Source organism: Hipposideros armiger, unplaced genomic scaffold, assembly GCF_001890085.2.
Source record: "Hipposideros armiger isolate ML-2016 unplaced genomic scaffold, ASM189008v1 scaffold_271, whole genome shotgun sequence".
NCBI classification, from domain to species: Eukaryota; Metazoa; Chordata; class Mammalia; order Chiroptera; family Hipposideridae; genus Hipposideros; species Hipposideros armiger.
In genome coordinates this window covers 947044-967320 of record NW_017731621.1, presented here as the reverse complement: position 1 = coordinate 967320, position 20277 = coordinate 947044, and the positions used below count along the sequence as shown (strand labels likewise).

At 41.8% G+C, this 20277-nt stretch overlaps 1 protein-coding gene across 1 annotated transcript in view; it reads left to right on the top strand.

Annotated features, from left to right (window-relative positions):
* PROSER2 (proline and serine rich 2) overlaps positions 1 to 20277 on the top strand; it is a 49731-nt gene that overhangs the window by 12812 nt on the left and 16642 nt on the right. Inside the window, exon 2 of the mRNA XM_019656993.1 lies at positions 7142 to 7362. Within this exon, the coding sequence (XP_019512538.1) occupies positions 7142 to 7362 (221 nt within the window). The remainder of the gene's footprint in view (positions 1 to 7141; positions 7363 to 20277) is intronic.

The window sequence follows — 20277 nt, the reverse complement described above, 5'->3', positions numbered from 1 at the left end:
AGATTGAGATTCACCTGCAAGGAGTTTCTAGTCTGAGGAAAAAAGAATTACATGCGTAAGAAACCTGATGTGATCAATTGCAACAGTGACAAAAGTGGCATTATGTAGTTAACAAGTGGTAGCATATAAACAGAGAAAGGAAGGCCCCAGGTGGAGAGGTCAGTGATGAGTAGCATCATGAAGCAAGGTTTGAGAAGGTCTGGTATAGTTTCTGAGCCAGGCTTTGAAGACTGGGAGGAGACCCACAGGGGAGGCGGTAAAAATATGGCTCACGACTAAGCAGAACATTTAGAAGACAAGGCTGGATAAAGGGTTTATATTGTGGAAAATAAGGTTGAAGAGAGAAGGTTAGGCCAGATTCTAGAGAGACACTTAAGGCCCTCTGTTCTTACAGATAGGTAGGTCCTTTGGCAGTACAGTTTAGGAAAATGATAAGTGTGCCAACTCTGATAGGTCTGTGGTACCAGAAATAATCCAGGATTTTAAAAAGGTTATTTAAATATTGTTTGCAGTTCATGGTGAGTGTTGTACTGAGTATTTGTTTTATTTTTAGCAGAGTTTTGGGGAGTAGAAAAGTTGGAAGAAAATGAACCACAGGACTAACAACTACTTTTATCTCTGCCAGGTCAGCTGGTAGCCTCTGTGTGTATGTGCGTCCGTGTATGGTGAGGGGTGGGAGCTTACAGAGATTGCACTTCTGTGTACGGTGGACCTAGGATAGTGTTGTGCCCAGATTGGATGTGCTGTGATAACTGGAGTAAAAACATGTTTATGGAGTTAGTCTGTAAATTATTTTTAGAGGAGAACTTAAATGGTTAATTTAGTCTAAGAATTTTGTTAAAGCCCTAATAAGTTGAATAATAGAAAAGAAAGAATCTCAGTACTCAGTTTCCTTTTAACTTATAAAGTGGGCTAATAAAACAAAAGAGTCTTGGCATCATTCATAGCTTCATCTCCTAGTTAATTTGTCATTATAAGACTCATTTTTGTTAACACACATTATAGGAATTAGCACAGAACCAGGTAGAAACTATAAAAATAGGACTCCCATCTTCTGTGTTCAAGGAAATCAGAGCTACACCAATACATGTTGAGAGGAACTGAGGAGCGCGTGTTGTCCAGAGCTACTAGCATTAAGGCCAGCAAGGGCTACTTTGTGTTTACTGATTATTTCATCTAAGAGTGTGTACATTCCACTAAAAATGGCCACCCTCTTTAATTTCGCCTACCGCTTAACCGTATGAAAAAGCCCATTCATGATGATGAGCTGTGGTAACTCAGAAACATTTCTCACTGTAAAACTCCTTCACTTCGAATGTTCTTGAAAGTCCAGGAAAACTTATCTTTTGGAAAATGGCTTGGCTGTTAAATCATCATATCGGAATTTCTCAGAGTTCGGCTGTAAAGTATTTTCTGTCCTAAGACTGTTTTTCTAGGCTTGGGAACAAATCTTCACAAAATTCCTGTGAATGGAAGTAGGAGAGAATGAGATGATCAAAGAGTAGGGCGTGGGGGAGTGGGGAGAGATTTCTAAGAAACTTATTTCTACCCCTTTCCCAGCTAGGCTGTGCTTCTGCTGACTGTACCTTAGCACATTTAGTTAATAGCGGGTGACTAAACAGGGGATGAGGGTCATAGGTCCATAGGGTTCAGAATTCTAAGACCCCACCTGGATCTTCTCTTTTGCGAAGAGTTTACTTCAGCAACGAGTTGGAGCAGTTCTCTTTTAAAGCGTAATACAGACATGCTGAGCAAAATTAGTTCCACACCACTTGGTTAAGGTGGATAAGTTTTCCATTCATGTTGAGAACTAGCAAAGACAGTAATCACCCCTGTGATTTTGTTTGGCCTGCCTGTTGGGAACCTGAGTCTTGCAGGATATGATTCCCTTCCCCCCACCTAGTAGGTCCCAAGCACAAGCCTAGCAGTTGAATGTGAGGGAACGTAATATATTTATACTCCCAACTTAGATTCTTCCATAAATTGGATCAGTTCAACCCTTTCCTGGTTCATTTTGAGTTACATTGTGATTTAAGACAAGTTCATCTTCAGGGTTTCTTTCTCCTTCCTGTGAAAGCCATGCCATCTGCAGCACTTCCTTCCTAAAGTGCCTTAGATTTTTCGATTATGTGTGTCTTCTCATCTTGCCTCATTAAATCAGAAGTCTCCTTAGATACTGGGCCTTTCGAAGGTTCCTAGGTGATAAAATGATCTAAGTCGTTCTTCTTCAAACCTCCAGGAAATCTTCCTTTTCTGTGTTTGCAGCAGTAGGAGGCAGGTGCGTGACAAGCAGGTACCCTTCGGTTAATGACAGACCAGTTGACACCTATAGGACAACCAAGTTGTGGTCCCCCCCACTCGCCCACCCATCGGTGTGTGTTTCTGGATATGGATGTAAAATACAGTGTTGTGTCTGTTTTAAATTGAAATAAATGGAATTGTCGAATTATAACTTCACTCAACGCACTTTAAGATCTGCCCATGCCACTGCCTAGTTAATAGCTCCTGACCGATGCACAGTATTCCACAGGCTTTCAGTTGTTCTTGGAGTTCATAGTGAGTGATGAACCTAGACTGCCGCCAGCACTACTGCAAGCGACGCTATGATAACGATCCTCGCACATGTTCCCCTCTGTTCCTGGGAGAGAATTCCTCTGGAGTAGACTGAGCAGTGGGATTTGGGGCTCATGGGACATACTTCGTTTCACTAAGTACTGCCAGACTAGTCTACAGAGTGGTTGTGTTAGTTTAACACCCCCAACAGTGGTACATGAAGGTTCCGTTTTCCCTGCATCCTTGCTGATATCTGTTATTTTTTAAGTGTCTAATTTTTGCCAATCCATTAGGTACAAAATAAATGTTAGTTTTAACTTGTACTTCTTTTGTTTACAAATAAGGTTGAACATCTCTCATGTACTTCTTGGTCACTTGGGTTTCCTTGCTTGTGAACTGCCTAATCATCTTCCTTGTTGTTTTATTTCTGATGAGTTTCCTGTCTTAGTCCTGTCCTTCTTGTTGATTTATAAGAGTTTTTCACATATTCTTGCTATCAATCCCTTTTCTTGGACATAGTAAACATCTGTCAACAGTTTTCTGTTAATATTGTTTAAGGAGTCCCTAATTTTTATGCAGCTAGATTCAGTGAAATTTTTACCTTATGATTTGTATTTTTTGAATCCTAATGTATAGAAAGGCTAATGGAGAATAGGAAATTCAGAAACGGAATCTAAGACATACAAACATTTGGTATAAAATAGCATTTAGTATTTCAAGACAGTGGGAAAGATGAATTTTTCAATACTTGGCATTTGAGTAATAAGGTAGCCTTCTTGGCTTGGCGGTGGGGAAATAGGTCTCTATACTAATATAAATTCAAGTTGAAGCATATATTTAAATATGAAAAGTGAGACCATAAAAATGCTCTCTCCACAGTAGACCTCCCTTGGAATTCTATATTTTTAGTTCCTGGGAGCTAGGACTAAGGAGACCTGCTTTGCTTATTCTTTTCCCTGCTCAGAGTGCCCATCACAGTTTGTTTAATTAGCAGCCTCCTTAAATCTGAAACATGTTGTAGGGCTGGCCTACCTGTCACCTTTCTGTGAAGTCTCTGAACCCTGCCAGGATGTATGGGCATACCGTCCTCTGTGCTCCCATAGCCCCTGTGATGTCAGCGAGTACAGTTTCTGCATCTATCTTCCATTAGAGCTGGTGCCATATGGCAGAATTACTTACCTAGAATCTACTCAGTGTGAAGCCGGAAAACAATAAGCATCAAAAGAATATGCTTAGTCTAGAAAGGAAGCAGGAGTCAAATTGAAGCAAGCATTGATTGATAGGATGAAACTGATTCTGAGCCTGTGGGGAGTAGGTTAAAGTTGACTGCTTTTAGGAGAGTGGTGGCATCAAAGTGGTGTTTCAAGGTTAACCCAGCAGAAGAAGACAGAAGTTCAGGGAAGAGTGGAAAAGCAGGACAGTTAGGTGGCTATTGCAGTAATGTGGGCACGTGGTAGCTGGATGGACTAAAGGAAGTGGGACCAACGGACACGGTGCAGGAAGAATCACCAGGCTCGGCGCTGGTTCATTGTGAATGCAGGAAGCTATGTGTGATGAAGCTGACGGCCACCATGCCTGTGGATGGGCCTTTGATGGGCTGAATTCAGCCTTGGGTTTTGGCAAAACCAGAGTTTTCAGGTGAATCATGGAAAGACCTAGTTACTTGAGCTGCTCTGTAGACCTGACAGTGGCTATTTGGAACTGAGATTGAGTGGGGTGATGGTGGAAGGAGGGCTTTACGTGTACCATCCAGGTCATTCCAGGTCCTTCTGGAATGTTCAGGGGAAGAAGGGGGAGGAGAGGAGCTGCCTTCCTCTCTTAGCTCCAGTGCACTCACTTCAGGGGGTTCCGGTGCCTAACGCGCCACAGCCCCCCCAGATCGCCCAGCACGGTCAGCTCTAATAGCTGCTGCCCCCTGACCAGCCGTGTTTGGAAGATGTACATTTACTAAGACTGTAAATCATTTGTGACCTTCTCCTTGTTCTCTTTGCCCAACGGACAAACTAGACTTGACCAAAAAAAAAAGGATGTTACTGGTAAATAATGAGCAATAAACACAGGAAGTATAAGAGAATAAACAGAGAAGATCACGCCTGGCTCGCATTTCTGCTCCTGTAGTGTTAGGCCTGTTGTGACTGCTTCGTGAGGCTTTTTCTGTTCTCTCGTAGGAGTCAGTTTCTTCATCTATGGGGCTATCTTGGTCTGACCCCGGTCTCACTTTTTATAAAGTGCACTGTTTGCAGACCCCAAAAGTTATCCCTTGATTGGACAAGGAGACTAAATGTGAAGTAGTAATGACCTTCATCGCCTCCCAGCTGTGGTCACTGCCGTCAGACCTGTCTGCTCCTCGTCTCCGTGCCCTTTACCTCACCCTTCCCTTTGCAGGGCAGCCCAGAGAAAACGCTGCCTCCTTGTCCTTCCCTCTCAGAACACTGCTCTCCCCACAGTGGGCCCCCCATGGAATTCTGCATTTTTAGTTCCTGGGAACTGAGACTTGGGAGCCCCTAGCTCTTGATTCCTTAAGAGATCAAAGAAGATGGACATCTTGGGCCATTGAAGGATACCGAAGGTTTCGCTTTCTCCGCCCGCCCGCCCCCCCCATAACCTCTGCCTTCTGGAGAATTCTGGTTAGCTTCCTCATCTTCTTTCAAGAGAATAGTTTATAGAAGTCTAACTGTTACAGTTCTACAGTGTCCAGATAGCCTTTAAATTATAGCAACACAAGAAAAAAGGTGTCCTCGAATGGTGTGGTAAATCACCACCCTCTGGCCCACTGTGAGGGCCTCAGTGCGGCTGTGAGTGCGCAGACCTCCAGGTCCTTTCCACCCACTAGGCAGTTCCACTGGGTTCCTGCATCGTGCAGGTGAATTGGCATTCACTTCCCTGCCTTTTCCTTCTCACTGGTGCATGGTAGGGAGACTTACTGCACTGCAGCCCCCTCATTTCCTTAGAGCAGTGATTTACTTAGTGCAGGAATGAACTCGGGCTGAGTCAATAGACAGGAATCTGCCAACCAGAAAGAACCCAAGCATTAGCCTGTCTTTCCCGGGCCAGCTACTCACAGGTCCCAGGGATGTAGCCGTGATGCCCACATCTTCCTTCGCCTTGAGTTGTCCCCAGCCACTGTCATCAGCACACTTACTCGTATATACCCACAGTGTGTGTGTGTGTGTGTGTGTGTGTGTGTGTGTGTGTGTGTGTGTGTGGACACTAGATTCATATTAGGCGTTTAACTTACCAGACTGAATACTGTGGAGAATTTCACTTTGGATGTCTTAACTTCTGAGTTGCATATTATTAGCAGTGTAGACTGTTCCTATAAAGTGTGTATATTGCTTAGGCTTTCTTATTATTAAGTTTTAAACTTTTAACATTTTATTAAGTCTTTTTTTTACCATTTGGAATAATGACATCTACAGAAAGTATATATACTCAGAATCACCCATTCCCTAGCCTTGCTCTTAAATTGCCATTACGACTTGTGCTGATTCACCTAAAAAATGACGAGAAATGGGGTAGGGAAGAGTTTCTTTTTAAATCTGTTCTAATGTCTTCAGGATTTTTCTGAGAAGATTTCACAATAATTTTTGAAGTCTTAAATGACAAGGTCCCCCTAAAGGTGTTCAATACTGATGGGGCTTTCTTGACACATGGTCACATTTTTATTAAAAATTAATACACAAATGAGTGCACACATGCATGCACACACACACACACCAAATTGTACCTATGGCCTCAGTATCCTTAAAGGGGCTGGCAAGACAACCTGACAGCATCTTCAGGTCGGGGAGCACGTGAGCATCTATTGCTTCACTTGCCAAAATATCTGGTCATACGTAATCAACAGGAGGCTTATTCTCATATTCCCTATTAGTCTTCTTTGGTCTTTTAGAAGGTTTTGATGAGTTCAAGTGTCTGTTGTTTAGGGGCTGAGCTGAATTTGTTGCTAAAAGAGTCAGAGGACTGTATGAAACTGAGGGGCTCTATGGTGGACAGTTTCAATGTCCCTTGTTCCTGAACGTAAAAACATGAACTTCCTGATAGTATTAACTTATGGGACCTTAGTATTTTATGTAGAAATTACAATAGCATCACAGCCTCCAAACAGTCTAGAATTTCCGAGATGTCAGCCAAACTTGCATTAGTAGTTTATTAGCTCATATCACTTCACCTCAGCTCTGAACTGTCACGAAGCTGGAAAAGGAACCACAATTTTGTGGAAGCAGAAAAGACTAGAATTAATAAACCTCACGGAAAGCCTAAGTGAGCATGAGAGAACATGAAAGAACAGACCCCAAGTGCCAAGGAAGGTGCCAGAACATTAGTCTATAAAATCGTCTTCACCAAAGTAATTTGTAGCACATCCATCCTTCCTTAAACATAATTCTTACACCTTGATAAGGGAGAAGGTTATAAAGGAAATGGAAATGCACATCATCAAACAAGTTGACTTAGGGATTCCTAATTCTCTTTGTCTTAACAATCAAGACTAAGTGACTCTAACTCATGCTAAGCCTTTCGTTTGGGGGGATAAGGCATTTACTGTCTGGGCTCACTAACCCTTGTCACTTGTGCTTGGTTTCTCTAGAGATAATACCACAACTTCAGAATGGGCCACTGGCCCCTTCCCTACTTCCTGTGATCAAGCCATTGGCCGACGTTTCTGTGGGGATGCCTATAAACCACCAGAAATCAGACTCTGCAGAGATGGACTCGGACTTGTCACTCAGCTGCAGGCTCAGTGACCTAAGCCGAGGGGGCAGCTTGGAGAGTCGAAGCAGCAGTTCTCGCTCCAGAAGTCTCACTTCGGTGAGTGATGGCTTTTTTTAGTGCTTTGATGTGCTTGGGTTGGCTGACTTTGCCCCAGCTCCCTCCCCTTTCAGGAAGATTTTATCAAATTCTTTTGGGTTAACCAGCTTGATGTTTTGGAATACTTGCTTTGTGAAGTGGCATTTAATTTTTAATCATCTGAAATTTTGCACAAATACAGAGTGTTCCCCCACAGCAGTGAAGGGGACCTCCCTGTAGCACATAACTGACTGCTCAGACCTAGGAGGTCCCAGGCCTGCAAGCAGCAACAGACCAGGCAAGGCCTGCTGCCTTTCAGTTCAAACAGCCGAAGGAAGAGAAACGCCTCACAGGGGGAAACAAATTCACTTGAAAACAGATTTTAACTCCTTTACAAATATAAATGCTTTTGTATCCCTTTCTCTCAGAATCCAGACCCTTACACAGCATCCACAAGCTTTGGGAACTTTCACAAGGAGTCTTTAAAATTAAGAGATGACAATTTTGCACTCCCCACCCCTCAGGATATTCATCTTTCAGGACTGAGACCTTTATATTCATAGAGGGACAGGAGAGAATTCACCTTAGACATTACTAATAATGGTCTATTGTTCATCTCAGTCCATCTAGTGAGAGCATGAATTTCCTTCAGATACTCTGAGCCCGAAAATGAACCCCAATTATGCTGAATAGAAAAAAAGATATACACGGTATATTGATGGCAGTTAATAGTAATGACAGAATTTTGAAGACTCCTATTTGCACATTTTCTTTTTTTTAAACCATCATGGTAGTATGTTATAAATATTATTTGATTCATTCACCAAAAGAAATTATGCTCTGAAAATCAGAACCTACAAATCCTTAAGAATGGAGAATTTGGGACTAATTTTTTAATTTAAAAGATATATAAAGAATATATTAAAAGACATATTAACAGAATATGTGGGAAAGACACACAGGTTAGTACCCTAGTAATTAGTGGAGCATGTTCTCCAAAGCACAGCTAGGAAGCAGTCCTGCTCTGGTACAGAAGGGTGTCTCCAAACTCGATGTGTCTAATTGGGATACAACAGTCTAAGAGACTATCTCGTGCATGTGCTAGTGGAATAAAACAGGATAGCATCAGATGACCTGGGTATCTAAGGAAATGGGTGTAGTGCATTAAGAGTCAGGGTATTTGAATTTTCTTGCCTTTCACATTCACTTTCATGTTGAACTTGAGACAGATCTCTTAACATCATCCTTTGTACCCTGAGAACTGAAATAATACTTACTCTTCATCTCCTCCTGGCACACAAGGTGGTCCCAAGTATGTCCAGTGCTTTGAATTTGGGGAGAGAAAATTGCTACTTTTGTGTCTCCATTCCAGACAGATAGGGTCCATCCTTCACATTAACTGATTAATGTCTACTTTTCCCTGTGTGGTACCTCAAACTCACATGCTCCAAATAGGATGTGACTGACCTCTACCAAGCTGTCCATTGAGAGTGGCATTAACTGACAGTTGTATACGACCTTCCATGTCTTTTGTGTATGTGATTTATACATCTGCTCAAATGCTGAAAGCACTGCTCTAGGAGTTAAGGACACGACAGTGGAGCCTACATTCTGATGACAGCGACCCATTATGACAGCACAGGCTGGCTTCCCAGCAGCAGATTCCGAGATGAAAGAGTGCAGGAGGCTTATTAGGACTGTTCCTGGGATCCATGTCTGGAAGGAAGAGAAGCAGGACTGAGGGGAGAGAGAAGTTGGATTGTGAGGCAGACCCCACAGAGGCCTTAGCTGCCGCTCAGGAAACCCTGGGGCTGGACTAGCCCTCAGTTGTCCCTGTTGGGTCGAGAGTGGAGCCTTTGTGCCCACTCAGTGATCAGTCCCCTGGAAGGAGGCATGACCTTGACAAGACAGTTTCTTTCAGCTTAAGACAGTCCCCAAAGAGGACTGACAGCTGAGGACCACCTTCCAGCATCACTCCTATCAAGTGGGCAAACAGCTCCTTCATTCCCAAGGGGTGGCCTGGTGGCACATCACACTGACTGCCATGAAGGTTCAGGAGAAAATGGAAAGACCTCTTAGAGGGATCAGAGCCACTGGAGTGCCTCCAAGATATCTCAACTAGAAGAAGCAAATCTGGAAAATGAATCCAGGCGCTTACACGATACTGCCTACTGAAACACAACCCTTCGCAGAGTGTACATGTAGGCAGATGGGACCTTAAGGTCTGTCCTCCAGCAGATTTGAAGAATATTCATCCTGCTGTCAGGGTGTCACACACAGGAGTACATCTTCAGAGATGAAAGCTCTTGTTTGAAAGGAAGCCTATTAAGTTTCAGCTACAAAGTCACAGAGAGAAATGGCTTATTATAAAAATTTCACCATGGATGCATTTTTGGTAATATATTAGAACTATCATTAGGTTCATAGATGGGAAAGATTATAAGTCTCTTACACTTACAGATCTCAGGAGGTCAAGGTGGATGAGTGACAACTGCCTGATGCCTCCTGGCTGACTGCGGTGGAGGGTTTTTGAGCCTTCAGTGTTGGCCTGCCTAGGTTTCACAGTGGAGCTGAGTAGGGATTAGAAGGATGGTCCCCAAGACATAATTTTTTTTAAATACAAAAAATATCCTTATGCATTTTTAAAGTTGCTTCCTTCTTTACTAACCAATCAGTATCCTAAATATGAGCTCAGAATAGTAGTAAACATGGAAACATGCGTGGGCTCAAATTCAAATTTGCCTCCCTTTGTAACCTGGGAAAAGTTATTTAATTGCTCTCTTCATTAGTTATTTTCTTTGTTAGTTAAAAGGGGTGAGTGGGATAATTCTTTCTCAAGGGTTATATATTGTAAAGATTAAATGTCTAGCATCTAATCAGTGCTTATAATACCAGCTTCTCTTTTTTGAGTTCCCTATAGCTTCAGCTTGAGCATAATTCCATTTTATCTTGCCACCATCATCTTCTTTAGATCTATTCTTTGCCTGTTATATCTCTGTCTTATCAGTAGTATTATGAATTTTTTCCTTTGACCATTAAAGATGAGATGGTTAAAAGGGAAATGGCAACTCCCCCCGACCCCCACCCCGGCCAATATCTCACAAATTTCTTAATTCTGTCATTCTTACTTATGGGCATCACTTTGAATTTAAATTAAAGAATGCCTATCCTCTACAGTTCTTGTCTAGCTAGTAAAATCTTAAAGTAGTACTGTGATATGTTTGATTTTTTTTTTTTTTAAAGATTTTTATTGGGGAATTGGGGGGATGGGAACAGTGCTGGGGAATTGGGGGGAAGGGGAACAGACAAGTTGCTGTCGTTTTGTTCTTCAGTCTAGTTGTGGAGGACGTTGCTTCACTGGCCCAAGTTGGCACCATCATTGCGCTCTTCCCGGGAGAGGCAGATCCGTCGCCGGCTTCTGGACGGCCGCTCACTGCGGCTGCTGGCCGCTCACGCTGGCTGCTGGCTACAGACGGTAGCCCATGGCAACCCACTGCCACAGGGGCTGCAGCCCACGCCGTCGCCGGCGACCCACGGCAGCCCAGCTCCAGGTTGAGCTGTTGTTCAGCATCTTAGCTGTGGAGGGCAGTGTCACTGGCCCTCCTATGTGGGATCCGAACCGGGGCCCTCTGGCATCCCAAGCGAGTTCTTAACCATCGCGCCACTCGGCTGGCCCTGATATGTTTGATTTTGATTCATCCATATATTCATTATTGTATAGGACAAAAGTGGAAACAGCATTACAGATTCTACTTTTATGAAACATAATTAGACTATAGTCTTATGATATATGTTTGCATAATTCTGCTTCCTACCCCACTTGACTATCTATGATGTTGCACTCTCTGATGGAGGATACATTCCAATCCTGTTCCAGTACCTTTTACTTAGACCTGTTGACTATTTTCAAGCATTTTCCTTTCTGGAAAATCATTGAGCCAACTTTAGTTGTCATCTGTTTTTATTTCACAGTTGTGTATTTCCCTTAGAACTGGCACACTGAGAAAATTTGACATTTCATTTTAAATGGCAACTAAAGTTTTCCAAACAACCGTGGAACCCTTGATTTTTATAAATCATTGTCTCAGCAGTCAGGTCTCCCTGAACCGATGAGCTATCTATACCGGTACAAAATTTGTAAACTTTAAAAATATATATATATATATTTTAAATTTTTACCCTCATACTCCACTTTTTGGGAGTCTGTATTTGGAGAGGAGCTGTATGTTTTTATTCTAAATCATTTTTATGACTGTCTGTTTAGAATAAGAATGAACCATAGTAGTGTCTCCACTTGGCTGTCCTTTAATCTCTGACCTCATAAAAGATTAGTCAGTAACAGTGTTTTTAGGGCTTCAAATTGTATGGAATTAAATGGACCTCTTAGAGGGCTCTTTTAAGTAAAAGATAACCGAGTTCTGATTTATAGCAGTACTTCTTTTAAGCAAAGGTTATTTTTGAAAGAAGATAAAAGACTAGTGTCTGATGAGAGTATCATCAAAGTTGAAGATCTTTGTTCTTTATGAACTTCTCTTCTGAACCAGTGCAAGTTAAAAATTAAAATCGCTGCTTAAATAGGATTGTCATGGCTATCCATGTAGGGAAGCGTGTGATGTCTTTATCACTCAAAAGGCTAGTTGTATTTATATACGTATTTTGTTTTTCTTGTAAGGAATTCTTTCTCTGAACATTTGCTAATGAAAAATACAGCTAGGACGAGACCAAATCAGCCAAATCCTGAGTTACTTGACTGAGGAAGTATTTTGAATGTGTTTCCCTTTGAAATCGAAGCAGCTTTCATACACCACAGGGCCGCCTGTCCTTATGAAGTGGGTTAGTGTGGGTCTGCAACCTGCCACCGTGGGAGGTGGTGCAGATTCAAAATAAAAGGCTCAAGAAGGATTTGGAAACCTTCACAAATGATAGCTCTTTGAGGCGACAGAGGAAGCTTTGGGTGCTGGGTTACCCCTGTTCTTCACCTCTTCAGGACAGTATCTCCAGCACTCACGTGGCTCAGAATGCTGCCCCTGCCAGTGTTCTTAGGATCGCATTCAAGTGTGGGCCTGAGTCCGCTCTGCCCTGCAGGCATCCTGGAGCTTTCTCTAGAAAGGAATATGATTTGGCCAGTGGAAAAGTGTGGGAGGCTCTTACGCCCACAGTTCTGCAGGAATTTAGTACTGTATACGACTATGCTTCTTTAAGGGTGGATTGGAAACATTCCAAATCCCCCAGCAGGATTCCTGTTCATTTTTATCTCTAACTTGGGCAAAAACAATGATCCAAATTCATTACTGAGTTTTGGGGGATTTCATATTCAGTGAACTGTCTTGAAACGCTCCTTCTCCCTCAGCTGACAAATGTTGTAGCCCGAAAGTCACATAATGAGCCTGTGATAAGACAGCAGTTGTCCACTCCTGATTACTCCCTCCTTCTCTCAAACCTTTGATGTTTTTGGCCTCACCCGCCGGTCCTGGAGTAAGGAGAGACAGCCTGCAGTGGTGAGCACTGTCCTCAGGGCCAGCTTGGACTGGCGTCGGAGTGGCACACTAGACTAAATGCGACACACTGGTTGCTAGATGATTCAAGAGGAAACAGGACAGAGGCGTGGAAAGGAGAAGCACCGCAGCCTGGTCAGTAGTAACCCCGTCTTCCTTCCAGTCCTGGCTCTTTCCCCACATCGAACCAAAAACTTGCTGGTCAAAACTGCCATTTTAAGACAAAGCTTAATAGCTTTTATAAAAGCTCAATAAACATTTAATAAATGCCTACTACATACAAAGAACTGATCAGTGATCAATAAAATCTGGTTTTAATCTTTTCAGGAACTCACAATTTAGTGGCAGGATAGCCATGTGAGGCTCTAGGACAGTGAGGGCCTGGGTGCACGTCCGATGCCACGCACGCAAGGCAGCTCCATCTCAATCCAGGTCTCTCTATAATGTGGCCAGTTCAAAGTTGAAGGCAGCCGCGGAGCCGGCTGTAATCCTTCGAAGCCATTATTCTTAGATCTGTAATCAAAATGGTACATATCTCATCCCTCACTGGTTGGTTTGTGTCTCTTTCCGGCCAGAAGTACAGGTTTAAGTTGGCCATCGTGAAAAATTACAATAGTGACTGGTTAGAAATAACCATAATTAAACCCTAACTGAATTGTGGGAAATGCCACATGCCCTACAGTTTTTCTTAGGAGACTGCCAGAACACACATAGCATTCAGGGCATGTCAGGGACTCCAAAGAGGCTGGCTCGTATTTTCTTCTCTCCACCCCTATTCTGTTTCAGCTGCAGGGGGTTCTCTCATCAACGCAGATTATTCAATCAGTGAAGCCTTGCTCAAGTGTCAGGGAGTCATTTTGGTGTCTGGAAAAAGAAAATGTGAACATCGAGTCACACTCTGCCAAAACAAACACCCGAGGCTGCCCGCCTAGGAGACTGCTGGATAAGAGATCTTGGTTCATCTCAAGACATTATTTTTCGCCATCATAATCTTTGATATGATTTTTATTTTTTTTTTGTCTAGGGGAGAGATGAGTTTTGCTGGTTCTTTTTTTTTCTCCCTCACAAGGAGCTGCCATAATTGTATTTAGTCTGCAGTTAAACCAAATTTCTTTGTTTAGGAGAAAAACAAAACAAAACAAAGAAGCCTAAGAACTTAATTAATTTAGTAGTTTTTTTGGTAGGGGTTAGTTCAGTATGAGTAGTTTCAGGCTTCTCAACATTTTTGCTCAACCAAACAAAAGTTTTTTTCTCTCTACTGTTTTTCCCCAAAATGAAGACTCCTGTCCCAAATCTGTACTCCCACAGGTATATCCAGGATTGGTGACTTTTATAACTGTTGGTAGTGTTCACTGTAAAGTTTGTCATCCACCTTATCTGGATGTTCCTCCCAGAGCTCCAGAGGGACTCGAGGGACATTTTTCTGTCGTCTTTGTGCAGGGCTGAAGACACATCAGCAAGACCAGGACTTTGTTCTCATTGAGACATGTGTACAGCACGCGTTACAGTCCCTTCAGTAGGTTTAGCATTTTGAAGTTTCTGGTTTGAACATAGTAGAAAATACTTTTTCACAAGCATACATAGCAGGTTAGAAATGTATGTCCTCTTTCCCTTGCAGCCATTACCTGAAGTCAACAGGGCGGCAGAATGGGCCAAGTATGGCTTTCTAGACAGTTCCTTTAACACCTGGAGATTTGTAGCTTCGTTGTACTCCACAGCCCAAATTGGTGCATTAAAAACACCATTTATAGAACGGGAATTTAAAAAAATTTTTCTGCTGTCAGCCTGCTACCTTCCAAATAATAGGGACAAACTTAGGTTTTCTTCAGCTCACCCCCTTCCCAAGAAAGTTGCTGTTTCTGTTTGTCCTCATTTCCTCTCTATTGGGTTGTCAGAAAAATCATGACACATTTTTGCAATGAAAAACATAGAAAAAATACATCATGACTTTTCCGACAACCCAGTACTTAGCTCTTTGGGAACTAAGATAGCAAATCCCGCTTCCAGCAACACCGCCAGTGAAGCAGGGGTCACTGCTGCCAGGGCTGCAGCTTTCTCCCGTCCTCCACACAGGCGGCTAAGCCACTGCTTGGCTTTTCTTTTTCTTTTTTTTTTTAAATACCTAACAGCTTCATTGAGATATAATTCACATACCGTATAGTTTACCCATTTAAAACATGCCATTCAATAGTTTTTAGTAATTTAGAGTTGTGCAACCATCATCACAATCAAATTTAGAACGTTTCCATCACCCCAGAAGAAACCCTGTGCCCATTAGCAGTCACTCCCCGTTTCCCTCCATCTTCCTGGCTCCGTAGATTTGCCTGTCCTCGGGCCTTCTCTTCATGCTCTACCTCTTCCCCGAGGCTGTGTCTTCCTCTTTGACACCCTGAGAGAGGCAGCATCAGTGTCTTCTGAGAACTGGAGTAGACAGGAACTCTCTTAGACAAGGGCCACGTGTCCCTTTCCTGGCCTTGAATACCTGCCCCCCCTGCCCTTGGCACCAGGCTGTTTCTGTTGCTACCTTCTTTCCTCTCCCAGGTGCAAGCAGAGTCCAGGTTCATTTGGAGGGCAGCTTCATGTTTGGGGAATTGGGCAACAGACTGAGCCCACAGCGTTTTTGGCACCACCCTTTAGGTCAGGGCTCAAGGCCAGGCTGATCACAAAGAAGGCACTTGGGGATCCATTCCAGTCTCCCAGCACATTTTCCAGCCTCAAACCCTGGAGAGGGAGACCTCGGATAGGCTGAGGAGGCAGGAATCTGCCTTCCAGGACCTGGAACTCTGATCCCTTGCCAGCCTGGTTCAAGTTGATTTGTGTCCCATATTGCACAAGAACACAGAGTTAAAACCGTGAGGTTGAGGAACTCCGGGATAAGATATACAAGACTTGAGCAGGTGTCCAAGCCCAGGTCTTAGATTAACATGTGATTGGAAAAGGACATAAGTAGAACAAAACAAAAAGCAAGCACAGAATGAGTTCTGGTCTTGGCCCCTCTAAGAAATAGTTTGCGAACCTTGGAAAGGCATTTCATCTCCTCTGAACCCAGTTTTCACATCTTCAAATAAGGGAGCTGTATTAACCTGTGTGTTGCATCTCTCAGCCTGTGAGTCTTATACTTTGTCACAGAACAGAAAACTGTCGTGTAGGAACTTCCCTTTCTCAGCTTATTTTCCAAATGCAATCTTACGTTGGAACTCCTTTCTGTGAGATTGAATTAGATGCATGCGGTTTGTATACTCCAGTCTTATTTTTGTCTCTTCCTAAATGTGGGGAATTAAGCTGCACATCTATCACAGGCCAGTTCCCCCATTTAATTCTACTGTCTGTACCACCAAAGGGAAATTCGTCATACCTAATCAAAGTAGATTATCTAAAAAACTTGTGAGTAACCCTATTGAAACCCTGAATTGAGAAGGTCAAAGTAGGAGGGAAGGGTAGAGAGCATGAACTTTTTTCCCTAGACTTTTTATCAGACAAATAGTTGCGGTTACGGATTTTTGTTATTGTTAGGGTTATTACTATTATCATATCATCCTAACAACATCCATCACGGTGGGAATTACTAACTAGAGAGATCTGTATTGTGCTAAGAGTCCTAATGATTTTAGACTTGCATGGTTGTTTTGTTGACTCACTGAGCTAAACTACTCTGAGTGGATAGAAGGAAACATGAAATGTCTTGGGGTGAATGTGGGAGAGCAGCAGAGTTAGGAGCAGTGTGTGCTGAAGGATGGGGGGACAGCAAGAATAAGGTATGTGGAGAAAAGATGAGGCAGGAACACTCCGCACCGTATGCTACATGATCCCACCAATCTGCAAGAAAATCTAGAAAAATCACAAAATGAATAGTGCTACTGGGTTCCTTAGGAAAGTTTCATGTTCTAGCTGCCAGAAGCCAAAACACAGGGACATGGTGCAGAGGCTGCTGACGTTTTTTTTACAGTGACTGCCTGCGGGATATAAGATGACCTCTAAACTCTGTGGATAGTTCATAGATACATCAGACATGAATTTTCCTGTAAGTGTTAAGTCCAGCAGAGTTAAAAAGCATGGGTGATGAACAACTACAGTAGAAAATAGAATTTTATATAAAGGAGTTGGTTCTACTTGTGAAATCTCTCGCAAATCCATCTCCTCTTCTCATTCCCATTGCCTCTGCTCTACTTTAGGTGATGTTAGCTCTTGTCTAAATTGTTTCCCATATTCGGTATTTTCCACACTATAGCCAATGTGATCTCCCCAAAATACATATCTAACTATCCCTTGTCCCTTTTTGTTTAACTCTCACCCACTTCTTTCAGATTATTGACATATCATTACATCTCCAGAGTTTTTCTAGCTCAGACCCCCTTCCCTAAAGGTGTGAATTAATACCCATGCTGTGTGTGTCCATAATACCCAGAGTCACCTTGTCATAGCCATTTCCACACTCTGAAGTAAGGGCCAGGTTTTTTATCTGTAGTCTTCACTTGATGGTGAACTAGACAGCAAGAGCATTATTTACACAGTTGTATTTACATTGCATGATACTTAATAGATGCTCAAATATTTGAATGTATGATTCAGTACATGCTATGGAAGTAGGCTAGAGGTGTGGTGACATTTAAATTGGACCATAAAGGACAGGAAAGATGTGGTGCTGCGGAGACAGGCCGCGCTGGAACAGGTCTAGGAAATAGCAAGTGATTGGATTTGATTACAGAGGAAGAGTTGGCAAACTACAGCCCGTGGACCAAGTCTGGCCCCCACCTATTTTTGTAAATAAAGTTTTATTGTAACAAAGCTAGGCTCATTAACATATTATCTATAACTTTCACACTACATTGACAGAGTTGAGTCATTGCTATCATAAAGCTTGCAAAGTCCAAAATATTTACTATCTGGCCCTTTACAGAAAAAGTTTACCACCGCTTCAGTCAAGTATAAAGAGGAGAGTAGTAGGAGGTGAAATTTGAAAGATAGGTAGGGCCAGATTTTGGCAATCTCTAAATAAAGAAGAAATTTCTTAGTCACATGTTCTATAGACATAGAGAACTGCTAAGATTACAATACTATTCTTTTTTTGTGGGGGAGATCAACCTATTCCTCTTTTCCTAGGTCTAGTGCTCAATAAATAAGGAATAGTTTGTGCCCCTTTTCCCGTACAGAATCTTGTCACTCTTCTAATGTCCCCTTACACTGATCCTGTTATTAGAGGGAATATTGAAGTTCTCAGGGACTATAAAACTGCCAATTATGTAAATTGATAAAAATTACAGAGATCTAGTTAATACTGAAACTTTTCATTTCAGCTGGAAAAAGAGTATTCTTAAAATCAGTCTGTTCCTTCCCCCTCCTCCCACCAAACCTCAGAAAAGGTGGAGCAAGAAGATATGCTATGAACAAAACTCTTAGGGCAGATTGTTTCAAAAGTTGAGATTTTAAAAAGAAAAGGTATACAAAACCTGATCACAATGAAAGGAAAATTACAGGCCAATCTGTCTTATAGATTCAGAAATTCTAAATAAAAAATTAGCAAATCAAATTCAGTGATTTATAACAAAGATAAAGCATCACAACCAAGGTGGATTTATCCCAGAATGCAAGGTTGGTTTAATTTTTGAAAATCAATCACTGTAATTCCGTTCATTAAGAGAATAGAAAAAAATATATGATCATGTCACCTCAGGCCAGGAACTACTGAGATTTTGAGCCAGGTTATTGTTTACGTGGGGCATTGTCCTGTGCACTGTAGGATGTACTGTCCACTCCTGGCCTTTATCCACAAGATGCCAGTAACACCCACCCAGTTGTGACAACCAAAACTGTCTCCAGACATTGCCAAATGCCATGTGGAGGGAAAATCACCCCCAACTGACACCCACTGCAATAAATGAAGAAAAAACATTTGACAAAATTCAAAATACATTCATTATTTAAAGAATGAACACACTAAGCAAACTAAGAATAGAAAACAACTTTCTTAATCTGATAAAGATCACTTTTTAAAAACGACAGCAAATATTACACTTAATAGTGAAATATTGAAAGTTTTCTCCCTGATCTTGGGAACAAGACAAAGATGACACTCCTAGTCAGCTGACCGGGGAACGCAGCCAGCACAGTACGGCAGAATGAAAAATGAATAAATGCATAAGGAATGGAAAGGAAGAAGTAAAATTCTGTCATTTGTAGACACCATGGTATATGTAGAAGATTGAAAAGAATCTACAGAAAAACTGTTATAATTACACAGCAAATTTGTTAAATTTACTTATTACAAGGTCAGTACACTTTACATTTCTATATACCAGCAAAAATTAGAAAAATTTTAAAGTGATGACCATTTATAATATCATCAAAAATCATCAAATACCTAAGACGACAAATAATGAAAACTGTAAAATCGCACACTGGGAACTACAAAATACTATTGAGAGAAATTAAAGAACCAACAGTGCATGTCAGACTTTAGTGTATTAGTATTATCACTAATACTGTTAAAATGCTGAGTGAATAATGCTAAAATACTGAACGAAGGCCCAGCCCCTTAAAGTTTCTGATTCAGTAGATCTGAGATGCAGCCCAAGAGTTGGTATTTCTAACAAGTTCCTGGGTGCTGCTGCTGGTCGAAGGACCATACTTTGAGAGCCACTAATCCCAATAAATGAACGCATATACCTTATTTGTGGATTCAAAATAAAACATCATTTCTCCTCAATTTGTGGAACTTCCGTGCAGTCCCAAAGCCCCAGCAGGGAGGGGTGTGTGTATTTATGTGTGTATGGAAACTGACAAGCTGATACTAAAATTTATATGGACATTAAAAGGGCCAAGAAAAGCTAGCACACACTCAAAGAACAGCAAAACTGAAGGGCCTTAAACTACCAGACATTGAGACTTAACTATAAAGTTATAATAGTTGAAAGTGTTTAATGGGTATATGAAATAGACAAGTAGGTAAATGAACAGAAAAGAGAATCCAGAAACCGACACATGTACTGTCACCTGATTTACAACCAAGGAGACCTGCAGTGGACAAAGGACGGTCATTCAAGGAGAGATTCTGGGACAGTGGGGTACCCATTTAGAAAGCAATGAACCTTGACCTCACCCCATACACAAAAGTTCATTCTGGATGAATAAACATGGAAGATTAAATACAATAATGCCTCTAGAATAAAATTGGTGCATATCTTTATGACTGTGCAGTGGTTCCTTAAATAGGAGGTGGTTCCTTAAACAGGACAGGAAAGCTCTAACCATTAAAGAAAAGATTGATACATTGTAGTACATTAAAATTAAGGACCAGTCATCAAAAGACCTCTATAGAGAGAGAGAGAAAAAGCAAGCCAGTGAGTAGAAGATATTTGCAATAAATATATCCAACAAAAGATTTATATTTAGGATGTATACTCTACAAATTATTTTTTAAAGACAACTTGATAGAAAAATAGGT